The following is a 21,194-nucleotide window of genomic DNA, read 5'->3' on the forward strand; positions in this document are numbered from 1 at the left end:
ACTTATAGAAACCAAAAAAAAAAGGCAGGAGACACCTGGAAATAGAATTACAGCAAATGGTTATGTACCATGTGGGTTTTAGAAATAAAACCTGGATCCTCTGTAACATCTCCCAGTGCTCTTAATTGCTGAGCCATCTCTCTAGCCCCTCTTTTTATTTAAAATTTATTTCCATGAATTGTTAATTCAAAAATATTATATCACATTTCTTTTCATCTCTTCATTCCATCTCTTCAAAAATCTCTACCAACTTTTTCCTTGTTAGGTATGGGTGAACAAGTATGCTGAAATACATGAATACATTTGTGCCCAGGTCACAAGACCACCAAGCAAGACCACCACAGAGTCATTATCCTATGCAAGTAAACAGAGGTTTTAATTAACAAAACAAGCAAGCTTGGTCTGCCATCCAACATCTGATACAGCAGGTGGAGGAGAACAGTCCCAAGCACTCACTTTAAGGGGTTTATATAGGAAAAGTTTACATGCAGCTTGGGATTGGATGAGGGAGCTAGGGGTAAGGTAAGCATAAGGTTAGTAACTGCTAAGAGGATTCAGAGTATCTATGGAGACATACATTTTTATTCCCTATGTCCTGCTTTTGTTGACACATTCAGAATTATTAATACAGTCCTACTTTCCTCTAAGGTCAACTTCTGGTCAATTGAGTCCATTACTCCCGATATCTTGTTTTATCAAGTCGAGGATACCGAGATTTATTATCCCAGCCTTATAAGTTCAATTTCTGATCACTTCTAAAACTGCTGGTCAGCAAATGCCTTTGGAGGAGGCGAGGGGGCATGTGCCTCTCAAGATGGCTACTGATTTTTCCTTTTCAAATACAACCTGCTGTGTCCATTTTTGTTGTGTTGGGCAAATTATTAGGAAAAACCATAAGCTGACCCCACCCAGTGGAAGTACCTGACATTCTGAACATTTCACTATACCCCTAGACAAATGTCAGCCAATCATGGTCCTGAACCCTAGAAATCCCCTCAACCCAATCACTGCTGTGATAAAAATCCCACCCTGCCTGGACACAGAGCTCTCTGATCTTACTGCTGCATTAAACAGAGAAAGAGGACAAGCTCTGAGCTTGAAAATTAAGGCTCTTTGTTCTTATATACAGGATTTGGTCTTCATGTTGTTATTTTGGGGGTCACCAAAATCTGGTCATACCAGTACAAAAAGCAGATACCAGAATAAGTATCCACTCCAGTAAGGACACAGAGTTGTCCTTTCCATGAAGGAAGTGCTAATTAAAAAGTGGAATTATCCTCTTTTTGAGAGAATTAACCTCAGGCAGGGATGAGCTCCTAATTGTTTATCCAGTACAATGTGGTCAGCTGATTATCAATATATGTACAAATAATAAAAGTGGACACAGCAGATTGTATTCATATATTTCAGGAAACTTATTCATCCATACCTAAGAAAGAAGTTAGAGGGGATTTGTGAAGGGATGGAATGAAGAGATGAAAGAAAATGTGATTTAATATCTTTTAACTAAAAATTTATAAAAATATATTTTAAATAAAAAGGAGGAGCTAGAGAGATGGCTCAGCAATTAAGAGCACTGGCTGTTGTTACAGAGGATCCAGGTTTTATTTCTAGAACCTACATGGTAGCTAACAATTTGCTGTAACACAAATTACAGGCATCCCCTGCCTTCTTCTAGCCTCTATCATTATGTGCACAGGCAAAATATCATATAACTAAATTTTTAAGTTAGAAAAAGCGAAAGAATGGAATTATTCACAGTGACATCACAAACCTGAGACAGACCAGAGACAGGGCTAGTTAAAATGAAGTCCTTCTGATCTTACATGGAGGCAGCTGTGGCCTTGTGTCAAGCCAGCCTGCTCAGAGGCAAAAGTACCCTTGTTCTGAGGTTAACAGAGATCATCATAATTCTTCATCTAAGAGCAGAATATACAGTACAGTTAAGTGACTTTTCTAGGGTGTTTTCAGTATTTGTGTTCTTTCTCTTTTGTATCTGTGAGAATTGTGGTATTGGTACAGTTATCTTTTAGATCCACCATCAAGATTGACAGGTCACCTATGCTCAAGAAAAAACTACTTTCACTCTGCCATTTACCTGATTTTCAGCTAAGACCTTGTAATACAAGATGAAAATCCCAGAAGCATTTCTTCTTATCATTTTTATAATTTATGTAAGTTTCTGCATTACTTTGAGGTAAGAATTCCTCTAAATGTCTCTGCTTTTGCATTGTGATCATGTTCAAAAAATGGCTTTGTTAACCTAGCCTGCTTAGGAATAGGGAGAACTCTACATGAATGTGTCCAGACTCCCTAAGTAAAATGAACATGTTCCATTTGTTTAGGAAAAGCATTGGAAAAGCATCCATTACTCTACTGGCCTCCTACTCATAAGAAAATTTTCTCCTTTCTTCTGTCTTGGCTATTTTGACTGCTATTCTTGGTAGTCAATCTGACTACCTCTGAAAATAAGTAAAACTCAAAGAGTTGCATAAACCTGTGAGGGGTATTTAAAAGGATTTGAAATGAAAGACCCACCTTTAATGTGGATCATTTGAGGTGATATCCTCCTTCAGCTACTTGGTGGCTGTGCACACCTTCAACTCCAGCACTCAGGAGGAAGAATCAGTTGGATTTTCTGAGCTTGAGACCAGGCTTGTCTACAGAATGAGTTCCAGGGCTACACAGGTAAATACAGTCTCAAAACACCAAAAATAAATAAATAAACAAACAAATAAATAAATAAATAAATAAATAAATAAATAAATAAATAAATAAAAGTATAAGCTTCACCTTTAATCTTGATCATACGTTCTGGAGACAGCCTACACATATAAAGGACACTGAAGGAGGAAGCTGTCTCTTTGTCTGCTTGTCCTACCTCTGGCTACCACATTCATTCCTTTACCAGCATTAGAGGCTACTTCCTTAAAATTGTGGTGTATACTGAAGACCAGCTGAGATATATAGCCTCATAAACTGAACAAATAGTGAATTCTATGAATTTCTATTAGTAGGCAGTCATTGTTGGACTACATGAACCACAGTTTGTGAGACATTTTAATAAAACACTTTCTGCCAGGCAGTGGTGGTACATGCCTCTAATCCCAGCACTTGGGAGGCAGAGGCAGGTGTATCTCTGTGAGTTCTAGGCCAGCCTGGTCTACAGAGTGAGATCTAGGACAGGCTCCAAAGCTACACAGAGAAACCCTGTATCCACTTTCTTCATATATGGAGAGATTTGTTCTACCAGTTCTGATCATGTAGAAAATCTTGAATAAAGCAATTCTATTTTTTTTTCACCTGCCCACTGAGTAAGATGTGCTGACTAATAATAGTGCTCATAAACACATTATTCCTAGTTCAAATATTCTCTAAGTATTCAACTATCCACGATGAGTATTCTTTACTACTACTCATTTGCCAAAAGTTTGCTCTGAATATCTGGAATAGAAATCCTAATGCAGTGGATCTATTATGCTGGTTGTGATCTAGTTCCTGATTTTCTTTGCTGGTTGTCTGAAGTCCCTATGACAACCAGGAAAAAAGTACCTTCAGTTCACCTAATATCAGTGTTAAGTCACACAACTAACACTATCTATGTGTGTCTTTAAATCTCTCCTTAGTTGCTAGTAGTCCAGGCACCCTTCCACCTGTGTGATAGGGAATCACTCCACCCTACACAGTATAATGGTCTGTACAAGCTAGCTAGCTACATTACGTCCAGGAGGAAGAAGAGGAAGTACCTATGGAGAGAAGGAATAGAGCAGGGTCAGCTATTAGAGGCAAGGGCAAGTGTTATTAATATGCATATCCCTGCTGATCTAGAGAAAGTCTTTGTCTGTGGTGGAAGGGAGGGACAGGAACCATTGTGCTGTGTTTTTAAGCACATTGTAACCCTATTGGAGGTGCTCTTATCACTCAGGCCTCCCTAGCCAATCAGATCCTCCAGGTGACCTGCCAGTCAGGAGTTGTGCAGGTTTCTTCCGGCCACCAGCTTCAGTCTTGGCTTTGAAGAAAGGCTGCAGCCAGCAGTTTTGTGTGTTGTGCTGTGGATGCTCCTGCAGGGATCTGAGCAGAGAGTATGGCCGAGCTGGGAAACCATGATTTGGTGAGTGAGGGGCTGCTGTCTCCAGAAGGGGTGGATCAGATGGTGAGGTGCAGGATCTAGTATGGTTGGTCCTTCTTGGATCTAGGTGGGCAACTGCCTGCAGAATCCCAGTCCTGTGAAGTCCCATGTGGTAATTAAAACTTCCTCGACCCAGGGGCAGGCCTCTGAATAACTTTGCTGTGTGGGCTGAATCTGTTCACAGAATTGAATGAAGGAGCTGTGTGTAGAAACATCTTTGTGCTGAGTGAGGGTAGCCCATGCCTTTAATCCCAGCACTGGCGAGGCAGAATCAAGCAGTTCTCTGTGAGTTCAAGGCCAGCCTGCTTTACAGAGTGAGATCCAGGTCAGGCACCAAAACTACACAGAGAAGTTTGTCTCACAAAAAACCAAGAAAAAAATAGAAGGAAAAAAGAAAAGGAGACACTTTTGCAGTGAACTTTGACATGGTTTTGGTGCACCCATGGAAAGCAGGTTGTCAAACATGGAGAGTATTTTCCAGTACCTTTTAGAGGTTCAGGACTTTGCATTTCACTTTCATGTGTAAGATCCTTTTACAGTTAATTTTGTGGAGGTTGTAAAATGCATCTCATGTGTTGGGTAGCACTCAACTACTAAGGTGTGATAAAGAAGAGTAGAATTGGTAATATAAAGGATTTATTAATCCTTTGGAGATATTAAGCCTCCCAAAATAGAATTTAGCTTAGGGAGGGCTGCCTCAAAAACAAAAACAAAAACAAAAATGAAACAAAACAAAACAAAACAAAACCCCTCAAAGATAAGTGTATTTTAGCCAGGCCTGTTAGAGATTAGGACAAGAGGGTACACATTTGTTTGGCTCCAAACCATTACAAAGAAGCCACTGCTAATTTGGAAAAAGCCACTATGCCTAACACTGTATCAAAGAATTGGACTCTAAGAAGCAGCTCATTGAGGCATTACAGGGTCAAAACCAGCCTTAAGTCCTGGCATGCCATAAAGTTCCAGTTTTCTTTTTGAGTAAAGCATTATTCTGTAGGATGGGCAATATCACATCAGGTGTCAACTAATTTGAAAAGTAAAACACTAGCCAGGTGGTGGTGGTGCACACCTTTAATCCCTGCACTCACTCAGGAGGCAGAGGCAGGTTGATCTCTGTGAGTTTGAGGCCAGCCTGGTCCACAGAGTGAGTTCCAGGACAGGCTCCAAAGATACAGAGTGAAAATCTGTCTTGGAAAACCAAACATAAAAAAAAAAAAAGAAAATAAGAATAAAAGAGAAGTAAAACACTGTTGTGTTAAGGAATTGCCTGATCAAGCAAGGCTTTCACTTAGACCATCAGGTAGGGATTATGAAAATTCTTGGGAGAGCCGGTAATAACCTTGGACCTAGGCCTAGGAAGCTTTCCCTAAGTGCCTGATGTACTGATAATAAAACAGAGCTCCTTTCTGAAAACCAGGAATATGCTTTGGAGAACTAGCAATGGTCTGGAACCAGGGCCCTTGTGGTGGGGTTGCTTCAGATCCTGAGAAACCAACTCTTTCCACCATAAGGGGCTATAGTTATCAGTCCACAGTTCACTGTGGGGCTTAGTCAGTAATGTTCTTGAGATACCTTGTTTGTTTGATTAGCCTCCTCTTTGAATCTGTCCTATTGTATGATACTTTCTGCTGACTTTCTAGAAGTTCCCCCATTTCTGTTTATTTCACCCCTGGAAGTAGTATCCAAATTCCTATTCTTCTTAAGGAGTTTAGATAATATGAGACACAGCTTGTGTAATGCCTCCCCACCCCAGCTTTTATCTTTTCTACCTTATACTTTTCCTTTCTTTCTCATCTCTTGTGACCATCACCTCAGGACTCTGTCACTGAAGAAGATCCTGCTGTTTCACATAATTGGGTTACATATGAAATAATTTTGGAAATGTCTTTGCTGTGTAAGTCTCCCCTCTGTTTAAGTGATTAGACTTGTAGTCTTCCCTCCCTATTTAAATTGCTGAAAGTGTAACCTGAAGACTTAACCTAAATGTCACAAGGATGATTAGCATATGTGGGATGCAAAATCTCTTCTAGGCTGGCTCCTCTTTTAGCATTAGCTGGGGATGAATACATACTATCCTTAAATAGATTTTTCTTTTATTATCTCTGAAGTGTGTCTACTGATTTCTCCCTCCAAAGGCATTTTAATTCTAGAACAGCTGCATGTCAATCCTGTTTAAAAAAATGTTTCTGAAACAAGCTCTCTTATGTTGACACAAGAGGCCTTGGTCCTAATCTGTTGCTCTCTATGGCAATGACTTTCCTGTACTGTATATTACACATTAAAAATCTTAAATTAATTGATTGCATCACCTCAGAGTTTCAAAATTATCTATTTGGGTCATACAGCTGCATATCTATTGCAATAAAAGGAAATGGATTTGCTTTTAGAGCATGGTTTCTACCTTCAGACCAGAATAGATGGAATAGTTTATTGTGTACACTGCTGGGGGAAACAGGGTAGGAAATTAGCTACTGGAGTCACCATTATGAAAGCAAACCTGATTAGAGCAGGGGGAGTGGTTTTGTAATTTCCCAGCATGTACTGATTGATGACTTGTGAATGAAGACAGAGCAGACTGGTTTTTGTACAATTTGGGAAGGTCAACTTGCACCAAAGGATATTGAATTTTCAATTAGGTAACTCTCCTATGCAGATATGTTCAGTCCTGCTTGACACAGTTATGTCAGCTCAGAGGTTTGAGAAAAAGGTCACTGACTGTAACTCTGTGTCAGGTTACAGATCCCTGCAGCCAACAGTATATTTGGGAAGATCAGCCTATCTGTTATTAATGATATTCCCTCTACTAGAGAACGTTGCACTCTTTTTTTAAAGTCAATATAACTAAGGTCTTTTGTTTATTTATTTATTTATTTATTATTTATTTATTTATTTATTTATTTATTGAGACAAGATTTCTCTGGAAATCACTCTATAGCCCAGACTGGCCTCAAATTTATATAGATCTGCCTGCCACTTTCTCCTGAGTGCTGGGTTTAAAGGTGTGTGCCACCACCACCTGGCGTAGCTAAATTTTTTATCTTGAAAAATACATTATCACTTTAAAATATCACTTATTGCTATTATTTTGAACATTTTTAAGAGCATTATTGCTTTTATCTATTTGTTCCTCCTCTCTAATATGTCTAGGTTATTAATTGTTTCATTCCTTTTCTCTCAAGAGCTGTTGATCATTGAATTCTGTGTAGAGCAGTGTCTTTTCTAGCCCAGGCTTGCCTCATGCTATGTAATTGAGAATTGCATTGAACACCTAAACCTGCCTCTGCTGCCCAGTGCTGGAAAGATAGTCCAGCACCTCCTTCTAGGATGAACCCAGTGAGAAGGAAAATTGGAGTAGTTACTGAGTGTCCCCCAGTCTCCCTGACTTTTTGGGGGGACATAAAGACAAAGAGGGACCTGTGCAAGAATTGAGTTCACTGAAAATCTTTGAAGCTGATGTATTGAAAGTGCTGAAAGGGAGGGACAGGACAGAGGGTGAGAGCTTTCCTGTTTCAACAGTATTTGAGAATAGCAATGTGGAGTAATGTAATCGATTTTTGATGATCCACAGATGTTCTGAGTAGCCATTTCTTGGGGTCCACAGACCAGCACCTTCAGTAATCTGAATAAAGGACTGACCCTATCATGAAACAAAATTACTGTAGTTACACTGGTTCACGCAGTATAGAAGATCTGGGTAAAATTGTGTGGCCCTGCCTAACAGGACTATTATTTTCCTTGTTTAAGATGTGTACCTCAGGAAAAAGAAATGCATTTGAGTAATCCTTCGTTTGTTTTCATACAAATCCCTAGTATCTGGAACACATGGCCATGAATTCTGTTCCAACTTTTCCAAATAATTCTTTGAGATTATGACTATGTCATGTCCACAGTCTCTTTCCTACCTATAAGCCCTACTATTGACCACTAATTATTTTCTAATTCATGGCCTGTTTTTCTTTAACAGTTATATAGTAACAATAGTTACTATTTGACTGTGACCTGTGTTTGACTGCAGGACTTCCAAGATATGAAGGAAATGATTTGCTGCACTGGACATTCAGTGTGTATTTGTACACAAAGGACTGTGTGCTTGGGAAGGGGAACAAGAATTACTCTGGGAGATTGGAAGAATTTCTAAAATACAGATTTCCCAGATTAGGGTCCTGTCTGCCCCTAAGGTGGAAGGGCAGAGCTGAGAAGACCTGTGCTGTCTGTGTCATTTGATCTCTGATAACCCAGTAGGGGAGCTGCCTCTGTCCTGAGTCTGAGATGGGTGGCCTTAGCTAATGCGGGATCTCAGGAAAGCTTAGCATTTAGGAGCACCAGTGGGAAGGAACTTGAAGGTTCTGTCAAAGGATTCTCATCTTGCTCTGCTGTAGGGAGCTGTGAGGGAGACCACAATCCATGCCATGGTGAGTGTGGGGACCACTGACCCCAAACCAATAGGAGTGGTTCTGCTAAGCTGTCAGAGCTTCTGTGACTGTGATGGGCCATGAGCCAGACTGTGGTTCTGTTTGTCACTGTGGTGATCTGGGATATGGCCCTTTTTCTCTGAGACTCTGACTGTGGGTTCAATGGGGAGTGGGAGGCTCTCCTTGCCTGGCTATGAGAGGCTGTCATACTTGTAATATTTTTGCATAATTACAGGTGAGTGGATAGAGCAGATTTTAGATCACGTGTCATAACCCATGTGGCAGGATATAGACAAATGATTCTTCTACATTGTTTTCTGATTGGGCATCAGTGGGACTGGGTTTGCCTGAAACCACAAGGGGACATGAAACCACAAGGGCACATGAGAGTTCACAGAGCCATAGCATGCAATTACCTCCATTTGCCAAGAAAGCTTTAGAGCTTGAACCCTCTCTGTTTGGAGAATAAATATTCATAGCTACAGGGTCAGAAACAGCATTTAAAGGTAACTTTGAGTTAATTTTGTTGGAGTTGTGAAGTTTGTGTTTATTTAATTTCTGTACACATAGAATATAGGTAGTTAGATAACACTGGTCATGATCCCACATTTCCTCTGTGAGCTTCCTTTGGTCTTTCGATTAAAAGTTGACTATATTTTTCTGCTTTTATTCTTGGCTTTCTCTCTCTACTTTACTCATTCACAAATATTGTACATGTTCTTGATGGTTGTAGCTTTGTGGTAAATATAGAAATCACATTGTGTCAATATGTGTACTACTTTTTCATAATCCAATGAGCCTTCTGAGAGTTACTACTTTGCATTTAGCTTTGGAATCAGGTATCCTGTTTTAAATTGTTGAGGAATTCCTTTGGATTGTATTCAACTCATGCTACAAATTTCCCATACCCAGTATCTTATTATTGATTAGTCATGTTGCTGATAAATCATTTATTAACTTCTGTATTTATTTACACTTTGTTGTTCTTGTTGTTAATCTGTGATAGACCTTTAGTTTATTGGATAGAATGTACTATGGGGCTTGGCCAGTGCCTCAGCATATGTTTTTGGAGACAATCTGTGTTCATATCCCAATATCCAAGTTGGGAGGTTCAAAGATCCACCTGTACATACTTTGAAGAAATTCATTCTTTCACATATTAACCTACATATAAATATGAGGATAAACTTGTTTTCAATAGTTCTTGTGACTAAAGCTATTAGAGCAAACTAAGATGTTTTAGATGTATAATATAAAACATATGCTCTTGACTTAATAAATTGTTATCCTGTATTTGGTTTGGAAAAGTTTTTATTTGCTCACTGATTCAGACTCACATCCAATCATCAAGCATAGGAAACAAATTGGTGTCTCCTAGAAAATATCATTTTTTTATCATAAGAGAATGAGATCTTTTTAGTAGTCAAAATTATTTTCTATAAAGTTAAAATACCAGAAAGCTTCAAGTGAATCTCTCTAATTTTGGTGAAACAGCCTTCTTCATCCAAATCATTTTTTTTTTATTATTAGCAAATGAGAGAACTGGCATGCACAATATGAGTGATAACCAGAGATTTTTTTTTAGTCTGATTTAGATTATAATCTTATAGTTCTTGTTAAAGGACCATGATATATATTTGTAGGTGTGTCTTTGTGTCTTGATTTTTTTCAGTTGAGCTATCTATGTTTTTAGTTTTATTGGCACTTAATTATATTGTTTCTCTGGAAAATTATGAGCCTTCACCAATTTTTGTATTCACAAAAATTTACTATATTATGTTATGATTACCTTGATGTTTTTTGTTTATTTGTGAAATTTGTTTACAGGGACACTTAGTTTTCTTGATCTTAGAGGCTTGTCTATCCTCATTTCTAAGCATGTCTGTGTTTCCGGTTGTTTCTATCTTCATATTTAATTTTTTTCTGCTTAAATTATTGATACAGTTAATTAATACATGGTTTGAGGTTCTAAAACCTTCTAGGTGTCATTGTCTCTTTGTCTTAATTAGCTTTTGCTGTCAACATGATGTGGCCTAAAGTCATGTGGGGGAACATCAACTGAGAGTGTTCCCAGATCAGAATTGCTGGTTACTGTGTGAATGAGAGATTGTGTTGATTGAAGATTAGTGTAGGAATGCTTTTCTGTTAAGCATGGCAATATCCATAAGCAAGTGGGCCTGGGCTGGATATGAAAGGTAGCTGAAACAAGACGGTGCCCAGGCAAGAGAAAAAGCAAATAAACAAAGTTTCCCCATGGATTTTTGACTTCAGGTGCTAGCTTGAGTTTTTATTCTAAGCTCCCACATTCATGGGATATAATTCAGTAATATCATCCAAATAAACCCTTTTATTACCTAAGATGCTTTTGGTTGGAAAATTTAATCACAGCAAGAAACAAGCAAGTTAGGACAAAACATGGGACATCAAAAGTGATTTTGTTGCAGTATAGGTCCTAGGATTGATGACTTTTAGAGAAAGGTTGAAGACATTAGGAGTTTAGATGGCAAAAGACATAGATAGCTTTACACAGAGCTTAAGTGGCTAATCTTGTAGGACTTCTAAAAAGGGAGAATTGAGAGTAATGCAGTGGAGGTCAAGGTCATAGCATTTCAGTGGGAAATGGACTCCATGAAAAATATAGCCAGAAGTCATTGCTATAATATTTTGGCTCCAAATCTTTCTAACTTTCTCCATTCCCTGAGAAACTGAGTAAGACAAAATTAAAAGCAATGGGCAGATTTCTTAGACAAAATATTGATTTTGTTGCATGTTTACTACTGATGACTCATGGATGTCTCCAGTGAAAAAGAAACAAAGAAGTGAAAAATCTGTGTTTTGCAGAGAAAATCACCAGGTAGTTTCAGATGGCAGTCCAGTGGTTAAACAGGCATCATTCTCTGACTATAATAGAATACAATTAGGACTCATTTCATTGACTTTTTCTTTTCCATCTTTGGTATTTGGTCCTAACTTAATTCTGTGAGTCATTCAACTTCCAGTTCTTGTACATCCAGACAGTGTTGGGAATGAGCTCCTTCTTATGGCCTGTGCCTCAAGTTACACCAGTCATTGGTTGGGCATTATACAAGCTTAGAGCTGCTGTTGCCCCAGTGTATCATGCAGGCAGGACAAGTGTGGTTCAAATATTTTTTGGCTTGATTGTTATCAGTCCCACCACTGGGATTCTTCTGTGGTTACAGAAGCTGGCCAGTTCAAGTTCTCTACTTGGAGTCCTCACTTGAGTCACACTTATGGCTTCCTTGAAATTTCCACTGCACTAGGTTTTCACATTGCCCCCTAAAATCTCCCCTATTCCAATCATCTCTCCATGTATTCTCTCCCTCTCTCCTTTCCTTCCTCTTCTGATCATTCCTATTCCTGCTGCGCATCCACCCCAAAAATCTATTTTATTTCCTCTTTCTAGGGAGATCTATGTATCCCTCCCTATAGCTGTCTTGCTACTTATCTTCTCTGGGTTTCTGGATTGTACTGTGATTATTCTTTACTTATCAGCTAATACCCACTCATAAATGAGTACATGTCATGTTTGTCTATTTGGTTCTCAGTTGCCTCACCTAGGATAATAAAGAACTCAGGAAACTAGACATGAACACACCAAATAATCCAATAAAAGTAAAGTACAGATCTAAACACAGAATCTTCAACTGAGGAATCCAAAATGGTGAGAAACACTTAAAGAAATATTTCACACTTAGCCATCATGGATGTGCTAATAAAATGTACTTTGAGGTTTATTTTACAACTGTCACAATGGCTAAGATCAATAACACAAGAAACATCACATGCTGGGATGGATGTAGAGGAAAAGGAACATTCCTCTTTTGCTGGGGGGAGTGGAAACTTGTCCAGCTTTAAATCAATATGGTGGTTCCTTTGAAAATTAGGAATTGACCTATCTAGAGACCCAGTTTTACTTCTCATGGTCACATATTCAAAAGATGTTCCTTCATCCTTCCACAAGGTCACTTTCTCAACTACATTAATAGCAGCTTTATTCATAAATAGCCCCAAACTGCTGTGTCTTTGCAAGTTTGCCCCTGGATTTGGTTTTCATAATTTCACAGATTCCCTTAAGATGTTTGTTATTCAGCCTGGCTGGGATATCCATAATTAATGAGAAATACAGTTGAACCCATGACCCTTATGTGTCAGCCTCCTGAGTACAAGTGCAAGGGGCAGATGATGTACCCCAATGAGTGCTGTTTTGTCAAAATATTTCAACCATGTTAATGTTAAAATGCTTAATAAAAAAGCATAAGACACACTAAATACCCTGTGTGTTTCCAAATCACCATTTTTGTCTGTCTTCATGAGATGTAATAATGTAGGATAACAAGCAATCAATTGGATATTTTTTGGGAGACCGGCTTGGGGAGGGGTTTCAGGTCCCTAAGATGTGTGGAGTTTGCAGTGCTTAGAAAGAAGGTGGAGATGGACATGATCTGAAGGTGAATCGAGATGGCTGCCAGCAGTATTTAATTGAAAAAGATACCATTTATACTCTATAATTTCATGTAGGATTAAACAGGAGTAAAGATGGCTTTGGAGCTGGTATGTGGCTTGAAATCATGGGTTGAGGAAGCTAGCCTTGACCTTGACAATAGACACCAGCCATATGTTAATGAAAGGACCACAAGTTCCTCCTGCCACAGATAAGGAAATGAATGCTTAAGTAACTAGTCACTCTTTTTCCTGAAGCTTCTGAATCAATAGAGACCCTTATCCAAATGCCTGAACATGGGATAAAATACTTCTTCTGGGGAACAGACACTATACTACAATTTCTTAATCCTACTATATAGGCCTTTTCCCCTCATAACACTCCTAAAACTGAATTTCCTGAGGTCTTACTCTTTTCCATTATACAATACCATTCTAATTTCTCTATATTTATCAACTGAACTCTTGCCTTTAATTACCTTTGACTCTGGACATGAAAAGTATACATATTGTCCTTGCAATCAGGTTTGTCTAGTAAATCTCTAACTTTCCTCTTCTTGGTGCAATTAAGAGGACACAATGGAATTCTTGGTTCAGCAGTGCCAGAGATTCTTTTTCCAAATAATTATTTTGTTTCAACAGTCTACCATTGTACACATTTTTATCATTTACCAAAGCCTGCACAAATTTCCCCAAAGGGAAAGGCATTAATACTGAGAATCATTAACAATAAAAGAAAAAAGGTACTGGAGAAATGTGGTCCATCAGCAATGGCAAAATGCTTGAACTTTGTCAAGCAGCAATGGTCCACACCAGTATTCTTAACATACCTTGACATGCGATGGATATGTATATGAAGTTCCATGCTTCTTCATATCTTCATTAATTTTATATTTGCCACTTCATCTTGAAGTACTGCCTCCCAAGGGATTATCCAGAGATACCAGATGATGTAACAGCAACGAAATTTATTAAAAAAAAACAAAAAAACAAAAAAAAATTTTTGCTTTGTGTGTATTACTGTAATAATGGGGTTTTTGTCATGTCAGATACGTAGGGACAGGAAGAAAACTTTGTGGGGTCTACTTTCAGCCCTTTTAATATGGTGATCAAGGTCAAGACCCAGCCTTTCACAAATATTTCTTACTTAGCTATCTCACTGCTCCTCAAATAAATTTAGTTGAGATACTTCATGAGTCAAATATTGCCTTCATTTTAGATTGTAAACATATTGTCATCTAGTAATAGAGAAAAATAGGACAATTTGAATAATAGATCCTATTTGCAAATGGAAGTGATATATTCCTATCTTTTTTTTTCTTTTTCCTTATCTTTGGAATGCGTTAGTTTATTCTGAGGATTAAACTTTTGTTCATAACACTTTCTCAGAACCACAAATGAAGGCCATAGAATTGTCTCAGTGGTAATGTTGTTTGCTGTTAAGCCTAATGACTTGGGTTCAGTCTCTGGAAGACTCAAATCTACAAATTTTTCCCTTATTTCCTCATTAGGGCTTTATACACACTCCCACAATGGCACATACCTAAATAAATTTTAAACCCAAATAAGTATATTGAGGTCACTCACATAGGAGAAGTAGATAATAGACATGTTTAAGTTGTCCTCTCACTGCCACATACACATGATGTCACAGGTATACACACACAGACATAGTTTAAACATGTTTAAATGGATGAAGTTTAACAAAGCAAGTAACCCAGTTACTGGGAATATATGAAATGATTTGCCAGTTTATATTATTATTACAGAATTTCAAAAGGTATTACTGTTCACCATAAAATTGATGATTTCTTTTAAAATCTAATTTTCTCCTTTAATTCTCTGATTTATAGATAGAACATTTAAAAACATATTTCAGCTGGGCTTAGAGATGCATGCCTATAATCCCAGCACTTAGGAGACAGTGACAAGCCAATATCTTTGAGTTTGAGGTTTCAGGGGAGGTTAGTTGAAATAGTGAGTTCCAAGAAAGCCATGTCCATGTAGAGGTATCCTATATCAACAATCGTCTAGCATTTTGATGATGCAGAACTGTTTTTATAAGTCTAGGAGATGTGGTGCATTCTTTAGGCCTGCTAGGTACCAGATATACAAATGGCCAAAAGACAGATATATGTGTGATTCCATATTTTGAAAAAGTTTTTCTTCATGCATATGTTATTTTCAAAAGGAATGAAGTTTAATTTATATGTTTAAGTTTTGCCAGTGTGTATATTAAGAGCATGTCAAGTACCAGAGTATGTCACAAGAGAGTGTCCGATCCCATGTGCCTGCAGTTATAGACAGTAGTGAGCTATCTTCTGGGTGCTGTGAATCAAAGTCAGGCCCTGTGAATGAGCAGCCAGCACTCTCAGGTGTTGAATCATCTAGTCAGTGACATGAACCTGTCATAACAGCAATAAGGTATGAATGGATGATTTTGATTTCACCTTTACCTCAGCTTTGAACATTCAAAAGAAATACAAGATTGATGACTTCTAAAACTTACTTAGACATGGTTCTTAAAGAAGTTTCCAAGCCCAAATCTCCACAAAGTGAGGAAAGAATAAAAAAAATCATCAGGTGTGTAATTGACAAAACAAGTCTTATAAAGTGTCTAACTGCTGGACATAGCCACAAGACATGAGTTTATCTCAAGGGCCAAAATTAAACAGCAATGTGAGCCCACAAGGATAATTGTCAGGTTTACCCATGCTGGAGTTTATGCCTCCTGTAAGGAGAGGAGAGGAAATAGCAGGCATGAAGACTAACTTGTCCTAATGGTGTCCTATTCTGCTTCCTTGCTGCCTGTAAAACTTCCTGTTGGGGCCCTGAATTGTGGTGACTCCAGATGACATCCAGCTTGTCAGAAGATCCTGTGACTTAAACAGAAGTCACTCTAAACCTGGGGCAATCTTGCATTTATGAAGAGCTATAGAGTATGAAGGAAGTGTTAAGGAGGGAGTTTTGGGTGTGAATGACTAGGATGAAATGACCAGAGAGTAGTGCTTGGGGTGTACCTGAGGACAAGAGATCTCCTATTGTGCTCTCTGTGTCCTTTCAGCTGTGGTTGATCACTGCCCCCCAGGTCTTCCACTTTTTCCTGTTTTTGACAACTACAGGTAGCTGTCAGTGACAGTTCTGTACAGGTCCACACTTTGTGGTCCACACTTGGGCTTTAAAGCTCAATCCCCACCCTGTCAATCCCTGATAAGAATAAGGGTGTTCTAAAAAGACACTTATATATTTCCCTTTTACTAACATCTAGTGAAACAGTGGATCACATGAAATTTTAATTTCACTGGGCATCTCATTGTGGGAAAAGACTTGAATCCTCCAGAAGAGAATTCAGGAGGATTTTAAAGATGGGAAAAATTAGTTTCCTGGCTTTATTAGATTACTTAATTTTGAATATCTTTTGCCTTCTATCTAAACTTCTTAGAACCCCATGGATGGGTTAGTTATCTGTAGCTGGAAGTTTCCCTGTGTCCTGCCTAGCCCATGGTCAGGACAAATCTTTCCCATTGATGTCCCCCTAGTAAACATATAAAGTCTTATATTAATTAATACTGCTCAGCCATTAGCTCAGGCCTATGACTGTCTAGCTCTTGCACTTAAGTTCAGCCCATTTCTGTTAATCTATATGTTACCACATGTTCCATGGCTTTACCTGTGTGCCATTACATGCTGCCCCCTGGATGTCAGACTGACATTTCCTCAGTCAGCCTTCCTTTTTCCAGAATTCTTCTTGTCTGCTTATCCCGCCTATACTTCCTGCCTGGCTACTGGCTAATCAGCATTTTATTAATCAACCAATCAGAGCAACACACATTCACAACATATAGAATATCCCACAGCAGTTGTCTTATATTTTCTTTATTGTTCCAAATTAGTCAATTTGAATAAATATGTTTTAATTTTTTATTAATAATGTGCTTTATTTCCTTTTCTCTTTTCTTTTTGTAAAGAATAGTATTACTATGACTTCCTGACTGGCCTGGAACTCACAATATAGACTATGCCTTTCCTAGGACATCAGAGAAATCTGTCCACCTTGCTTCCAGAGTGCCTGCAATATAGGTGGCCATGTCACTCACTGGATAACTTGGTTCATTTAATTGGCTTACTGTGGATGAATGGATGAGACTGCCTATTTAAAGTAGCAATTGTTCATGTAACTCATCCCATCATTCTAATGCCTCACTAAATGCATTTAAAGCTACCTAAGGCAAATATGGTGACTCAGGGTTGTAATCATGGTACTTAGAATGGGGAGGTAGGAATTTCAGGTTTTCAAAGTCATCCAAAATAAGAATGTTCAAAGGGGTCTGGTGGGAGGACCACCAAGCCAAGGGAAACTGTGATTGGTTCTGGAGATTGCCCATAGTCTTCCCTGTAGCTCCAGAATCTCAGGGACACAGCACCAGAAATTATTGGCTGAGGTGTTTACTAACCCAAGTTTTCTATTCTTGATAATGTTTTCTATCCTTGATAATGTTACCCATCCAAGGCAGCCTAGATTACTTTGGGGTCTCAGACCTTTGTTGCTCATTAAAGAGTTGAATTCTCTTGCATGTGGGAGAATTCACCTCAGGCAGAGATGAGCTCCCTTATTTCATTTCCAATACAATGTGCTCAGCCCTGAAACCTTAAAAACAACTGAGAGAAATGGACTCAGCAGCTCTTGTGCATGTATTTGTGCATACATATTCACACATGATTAACAAGGAAGAAATTGGAAGGGAAGAATTTGGGAAGGAATGGAGAGAGGACAAGGAAGGGGAAAATTGATGTAATTCATTTTAATTAAAATGTTAAAAATTTAAATAATGAAGTTGCCTAGAGTGATAGATTATTAGTTAAGAGCACTGGGTATTGTTACAGAGGATACAGGTTCCATTCACAGAAAACACCTGATAGCTAACCATCTCCTGTAACCCCAGTTCCAAGTGATCTGATACCTTCTTCTGGTCTCTGAAGATACTGTGCACAGATTCTTGGAGGCAAATACATATATATAAAAGAAAGCTTAAAATGCAATTCTCTACAGTGATATCATAGCCCTTAGGTAGACAGCAGGCATGACTGGCTAAAGTGCACTCTTTCCAGTCCTGCATAGAAGCAACTACGTAGGCTGGTGTGGCCTACCTCTGAATCAGCATGCTCAGGGGCAAAAGGCAGCCTTATTTTGAGGTGAAGATAGGTCGCCTAAGAGCAGCATTCACAGTGCTGATAGGTGACTTTTCCTAATTTTTTTTTGGATTTGTCTTCTCTGCTCTTTATATGTGTGAGTTAAAGGCAATGAAACAACATCCTTTAAAAATATTAATACATCTTTTATTTATTTATTTATTTATTTATTTATTTATTTATTTATTTATTTATTTATTTGGTTTTTCGAGACAGGGTTTCCCTGTGTAGCTTTGCGCCTTTCCTGGATCTCACTTGGTAGCCCAGGCTGGCCTCGAACTCACAGAGATCCACCTGGCTCTGCCTCCCAAGTGCTGGGATTAAAGGCGTTTGCCACCACCACCCGGCTAATACATCTTTTAAATGTAGATCATGATGTATTAAATAAAAGATAGATTTTCTCTATAAATCTTCATCTGTCAAAGTGGCTATACTTGCAGTCTCCTGTCCCTACTTAAATTGATCAAACTCTATCCTGAGTCTTGCTGCTAAAAGAGACATAATGATGATATTATATATAGAATGCAAAATCTGTTCTATGATGCCTCCTCTTTAAGCATTAACCAGATCTTGATACAATGTGTTAATGAAGAAATTTTTGTTTAGTAATCATTTAAGTGTGTTGAGTGAAATCTCCATGGGAGGATACATTAATTCTAAAACAACTGTACATCCACCCTTTTAGAAAATATTTCAGATACAAGTTCTCCTATGTTGACTTAGGTGGCTTTTATTCAAGCTGATTGCTCTCCAGAACAATGACCTTACTTTCTTCTTGATGAAATCAACTAAATTCTTAAATTAGTGGGCTTTTTTTTACCACTGAGTTTTAAAATTACCTTTTTGCATCCTGTAGTCAACTATCCATTACAGTCACAGAAGATGTGTGTGGAACATGGCATCTGCCTTCAAACCAGAATAAAATGAATAATATATTGTGTATATTGTGAGGGGTTAATATTGTAAGGCACTCTGCTGCTGGATTTATAATTATGGAAAAGGACCTGATTGTGGCAGGGTTAATTATTTTTTTAATTTCCCAGAATATTTTATTCCATGTCATGTGAATGAAGGTAATCAGATTGGTAGGTATACAATTTTGGGAGGTTAATGAACATCACATTTCCAAACAGGTGGCCCTCATCTGCAGATATGCCAGCTCAGAGGTTGGAGACATAGGCCACTGGCTATAGCTTTGTGTATCAGTTTATACATCTCAGCAGCTAACATTTTACATGGGGCAGATCAAGCAGGATTTTATTAATATAATTTGCTCTACCAGAGAATGTCAATTATTGATTTCACCTTTTAAATTATTCTTCAAATATATTGCTGGCCTGATTTCTTGTTTGGTTTATTCCCTAATATTCCCCAGTCATTAAGAATTTCTTTTCATTTTTCACAGGTGCTGTAGGTTATTTTTATGTTTGTTTAGAGCAGCTTCTCCTGTAGCTCAGGTTTGCCTCACATTTTGTAATTGGATTTTTTTTTGATCATTTAATCTTCCTCTGCAGCCCAGGGCTGCAAAGACAGTCCTGCCATTCTTTCCCATTTGGGTCTTGACTGGGCTATTAGAACGAAAAATATATAAGTGAATGAGAGTCATCCAAACTCTCTGGCTTTTATTGGGAATGTATAAATTAAGAGGGACTTGTGCCATCATTATGTTCACTGTCCAACTTTAAAAACAGGTGTAATCACAGCACAGAAAGGGATGGGCAAGAAAGAGAGTGAAAGCTTTCCTGCTGTAACAGAAGTTGATATAAGCAATGAGTAGTAAATTAATCAATCTTAGATGATCAATAATTGTCCTGACTGGCCACAGACCAAGCAATCAAGAATCTGGATAAGGAACTGACCATTCATGAAACCAAATTACTGTAGTTACTTTAGTTCAACCAAAATAGAAGATGTGGATACATTGTGTGGCCCTGCATAACAAGACTGCTATTTCCTGGTTTAAGATGTGTACAGCCTGAAAGAAATGGTGTGACTATTCTTTGGTGTACTGTAATGCAAATAGCTAGTTTCTTGAGCAAATGGTCATAAAGCCTACTTCAAATTTTAACATATTTTTGGAATTAAAATTGCATCATTTCCACCTTATCTTTTCTGCCTTCAAGTCCAAATGTATCAGTCTTTCCAGGCTGAGCTTTGATTAGTCACTGAGAAAGTAAATGAGACAGGGGAAGGAATGCTCTAATACAGTCCAGGCTTTTATTGGCAATGGCTATGCAGACACTCCATTGTAGGAATGTGATTTCATTGTGCACATCTTACAAGCTCGTCATAGTACAAAAAATGAGGGGTGGGAAAGAGCCTTAATATTTACCAGTTTTGTCTACATTTGGGATTTCAAATATGCAATCAGTTAATCACTTATAGGTGAGCTATAAATATCCCAAATGGCCATTTACAGGGTTCCAGAGATCAGGTTCCTTGGCCAGGAGATTGTCATGTCTCCATTGAAATGTTAGGTCTATGCCAGGACAGAGATTCTATTCTTGAGACCAAGGGCCTTTTTCTCTTAACAGGTCTTTACTTAATTTAACTTTCCTCCTTCTTAGCCCCTAGGATCACTTAGCATCAGAGATCTAACTCCCAAACACTTGAAACTGCTAAGAGTCCTAGTGACACATCTGGCTTTTAGTCAAGAAACAACTTATTACATTGCTTTGGTATCTTTTTACTTCCCTTGCTGAATTCTTCCTCCCATTCTTATTCCATATCCCTCTGCAGAGGTAACACTAACTGACATTATGGGATTGAAACAATGACTGATGTGGCTTCTTCCAGCTGAATTTTGGTTACCAGGTAGCAGTATTGGGATATCCTTCCATTGGTCCTCTTGTAAAGTTTTAACTTACAGATATAGACAGGAATAGAATTCTTTTGCTGTTGTCTGAAAAAAATTTAAACTGTCTAAAGTCCATAAGACATTCTTGATGAGCTACAATAGCACCCATCTATTGTTTCTGTATTTGGAAAGAAAAGGTATTTAG

The 21,194-nt window shown here is 38.2% G+C and overlaps 1 protein-coding gene across 1 annotated transcript in view; it reads left to right on the forward strand.

The window, feature by feature from the left end:
- Window positions 1–4,084: 4,084 nt before the first annotated feature.
- The window catches only part of LOC128120196 (zinc finger protein 431-like), a 32,024-nt gene continuing 14,914 nt past the window's right edge, over window positions 4,085–21,194 (forward strand). The window contains exon 1 of the mRNA XM_052753891.1: window positions 4,085–4,153. Coding sequence (XP_052609851.1) covers window positions 4,085–4,153 — 69 coding nt within the window. The remainder of the gene's footprint in view (window positions 4,154–21,194) is intronic.

This window comes from Peromyscus californicus, unplaced genomic scaffold (genome assembly GCF_007827085.1).
Source record: "Peromyscus californicus insignis strain IS unplaced genomic scaffold, ASM782708v3 Scaffold_27__1_contigs__length_724164, whole genome shotgun sequence".
NCBI lineage: Eukaryota > Metazoa > Chordata > Mammalia > Rodentia > Cricetidae > Peromyscus > Peromyscus californicus.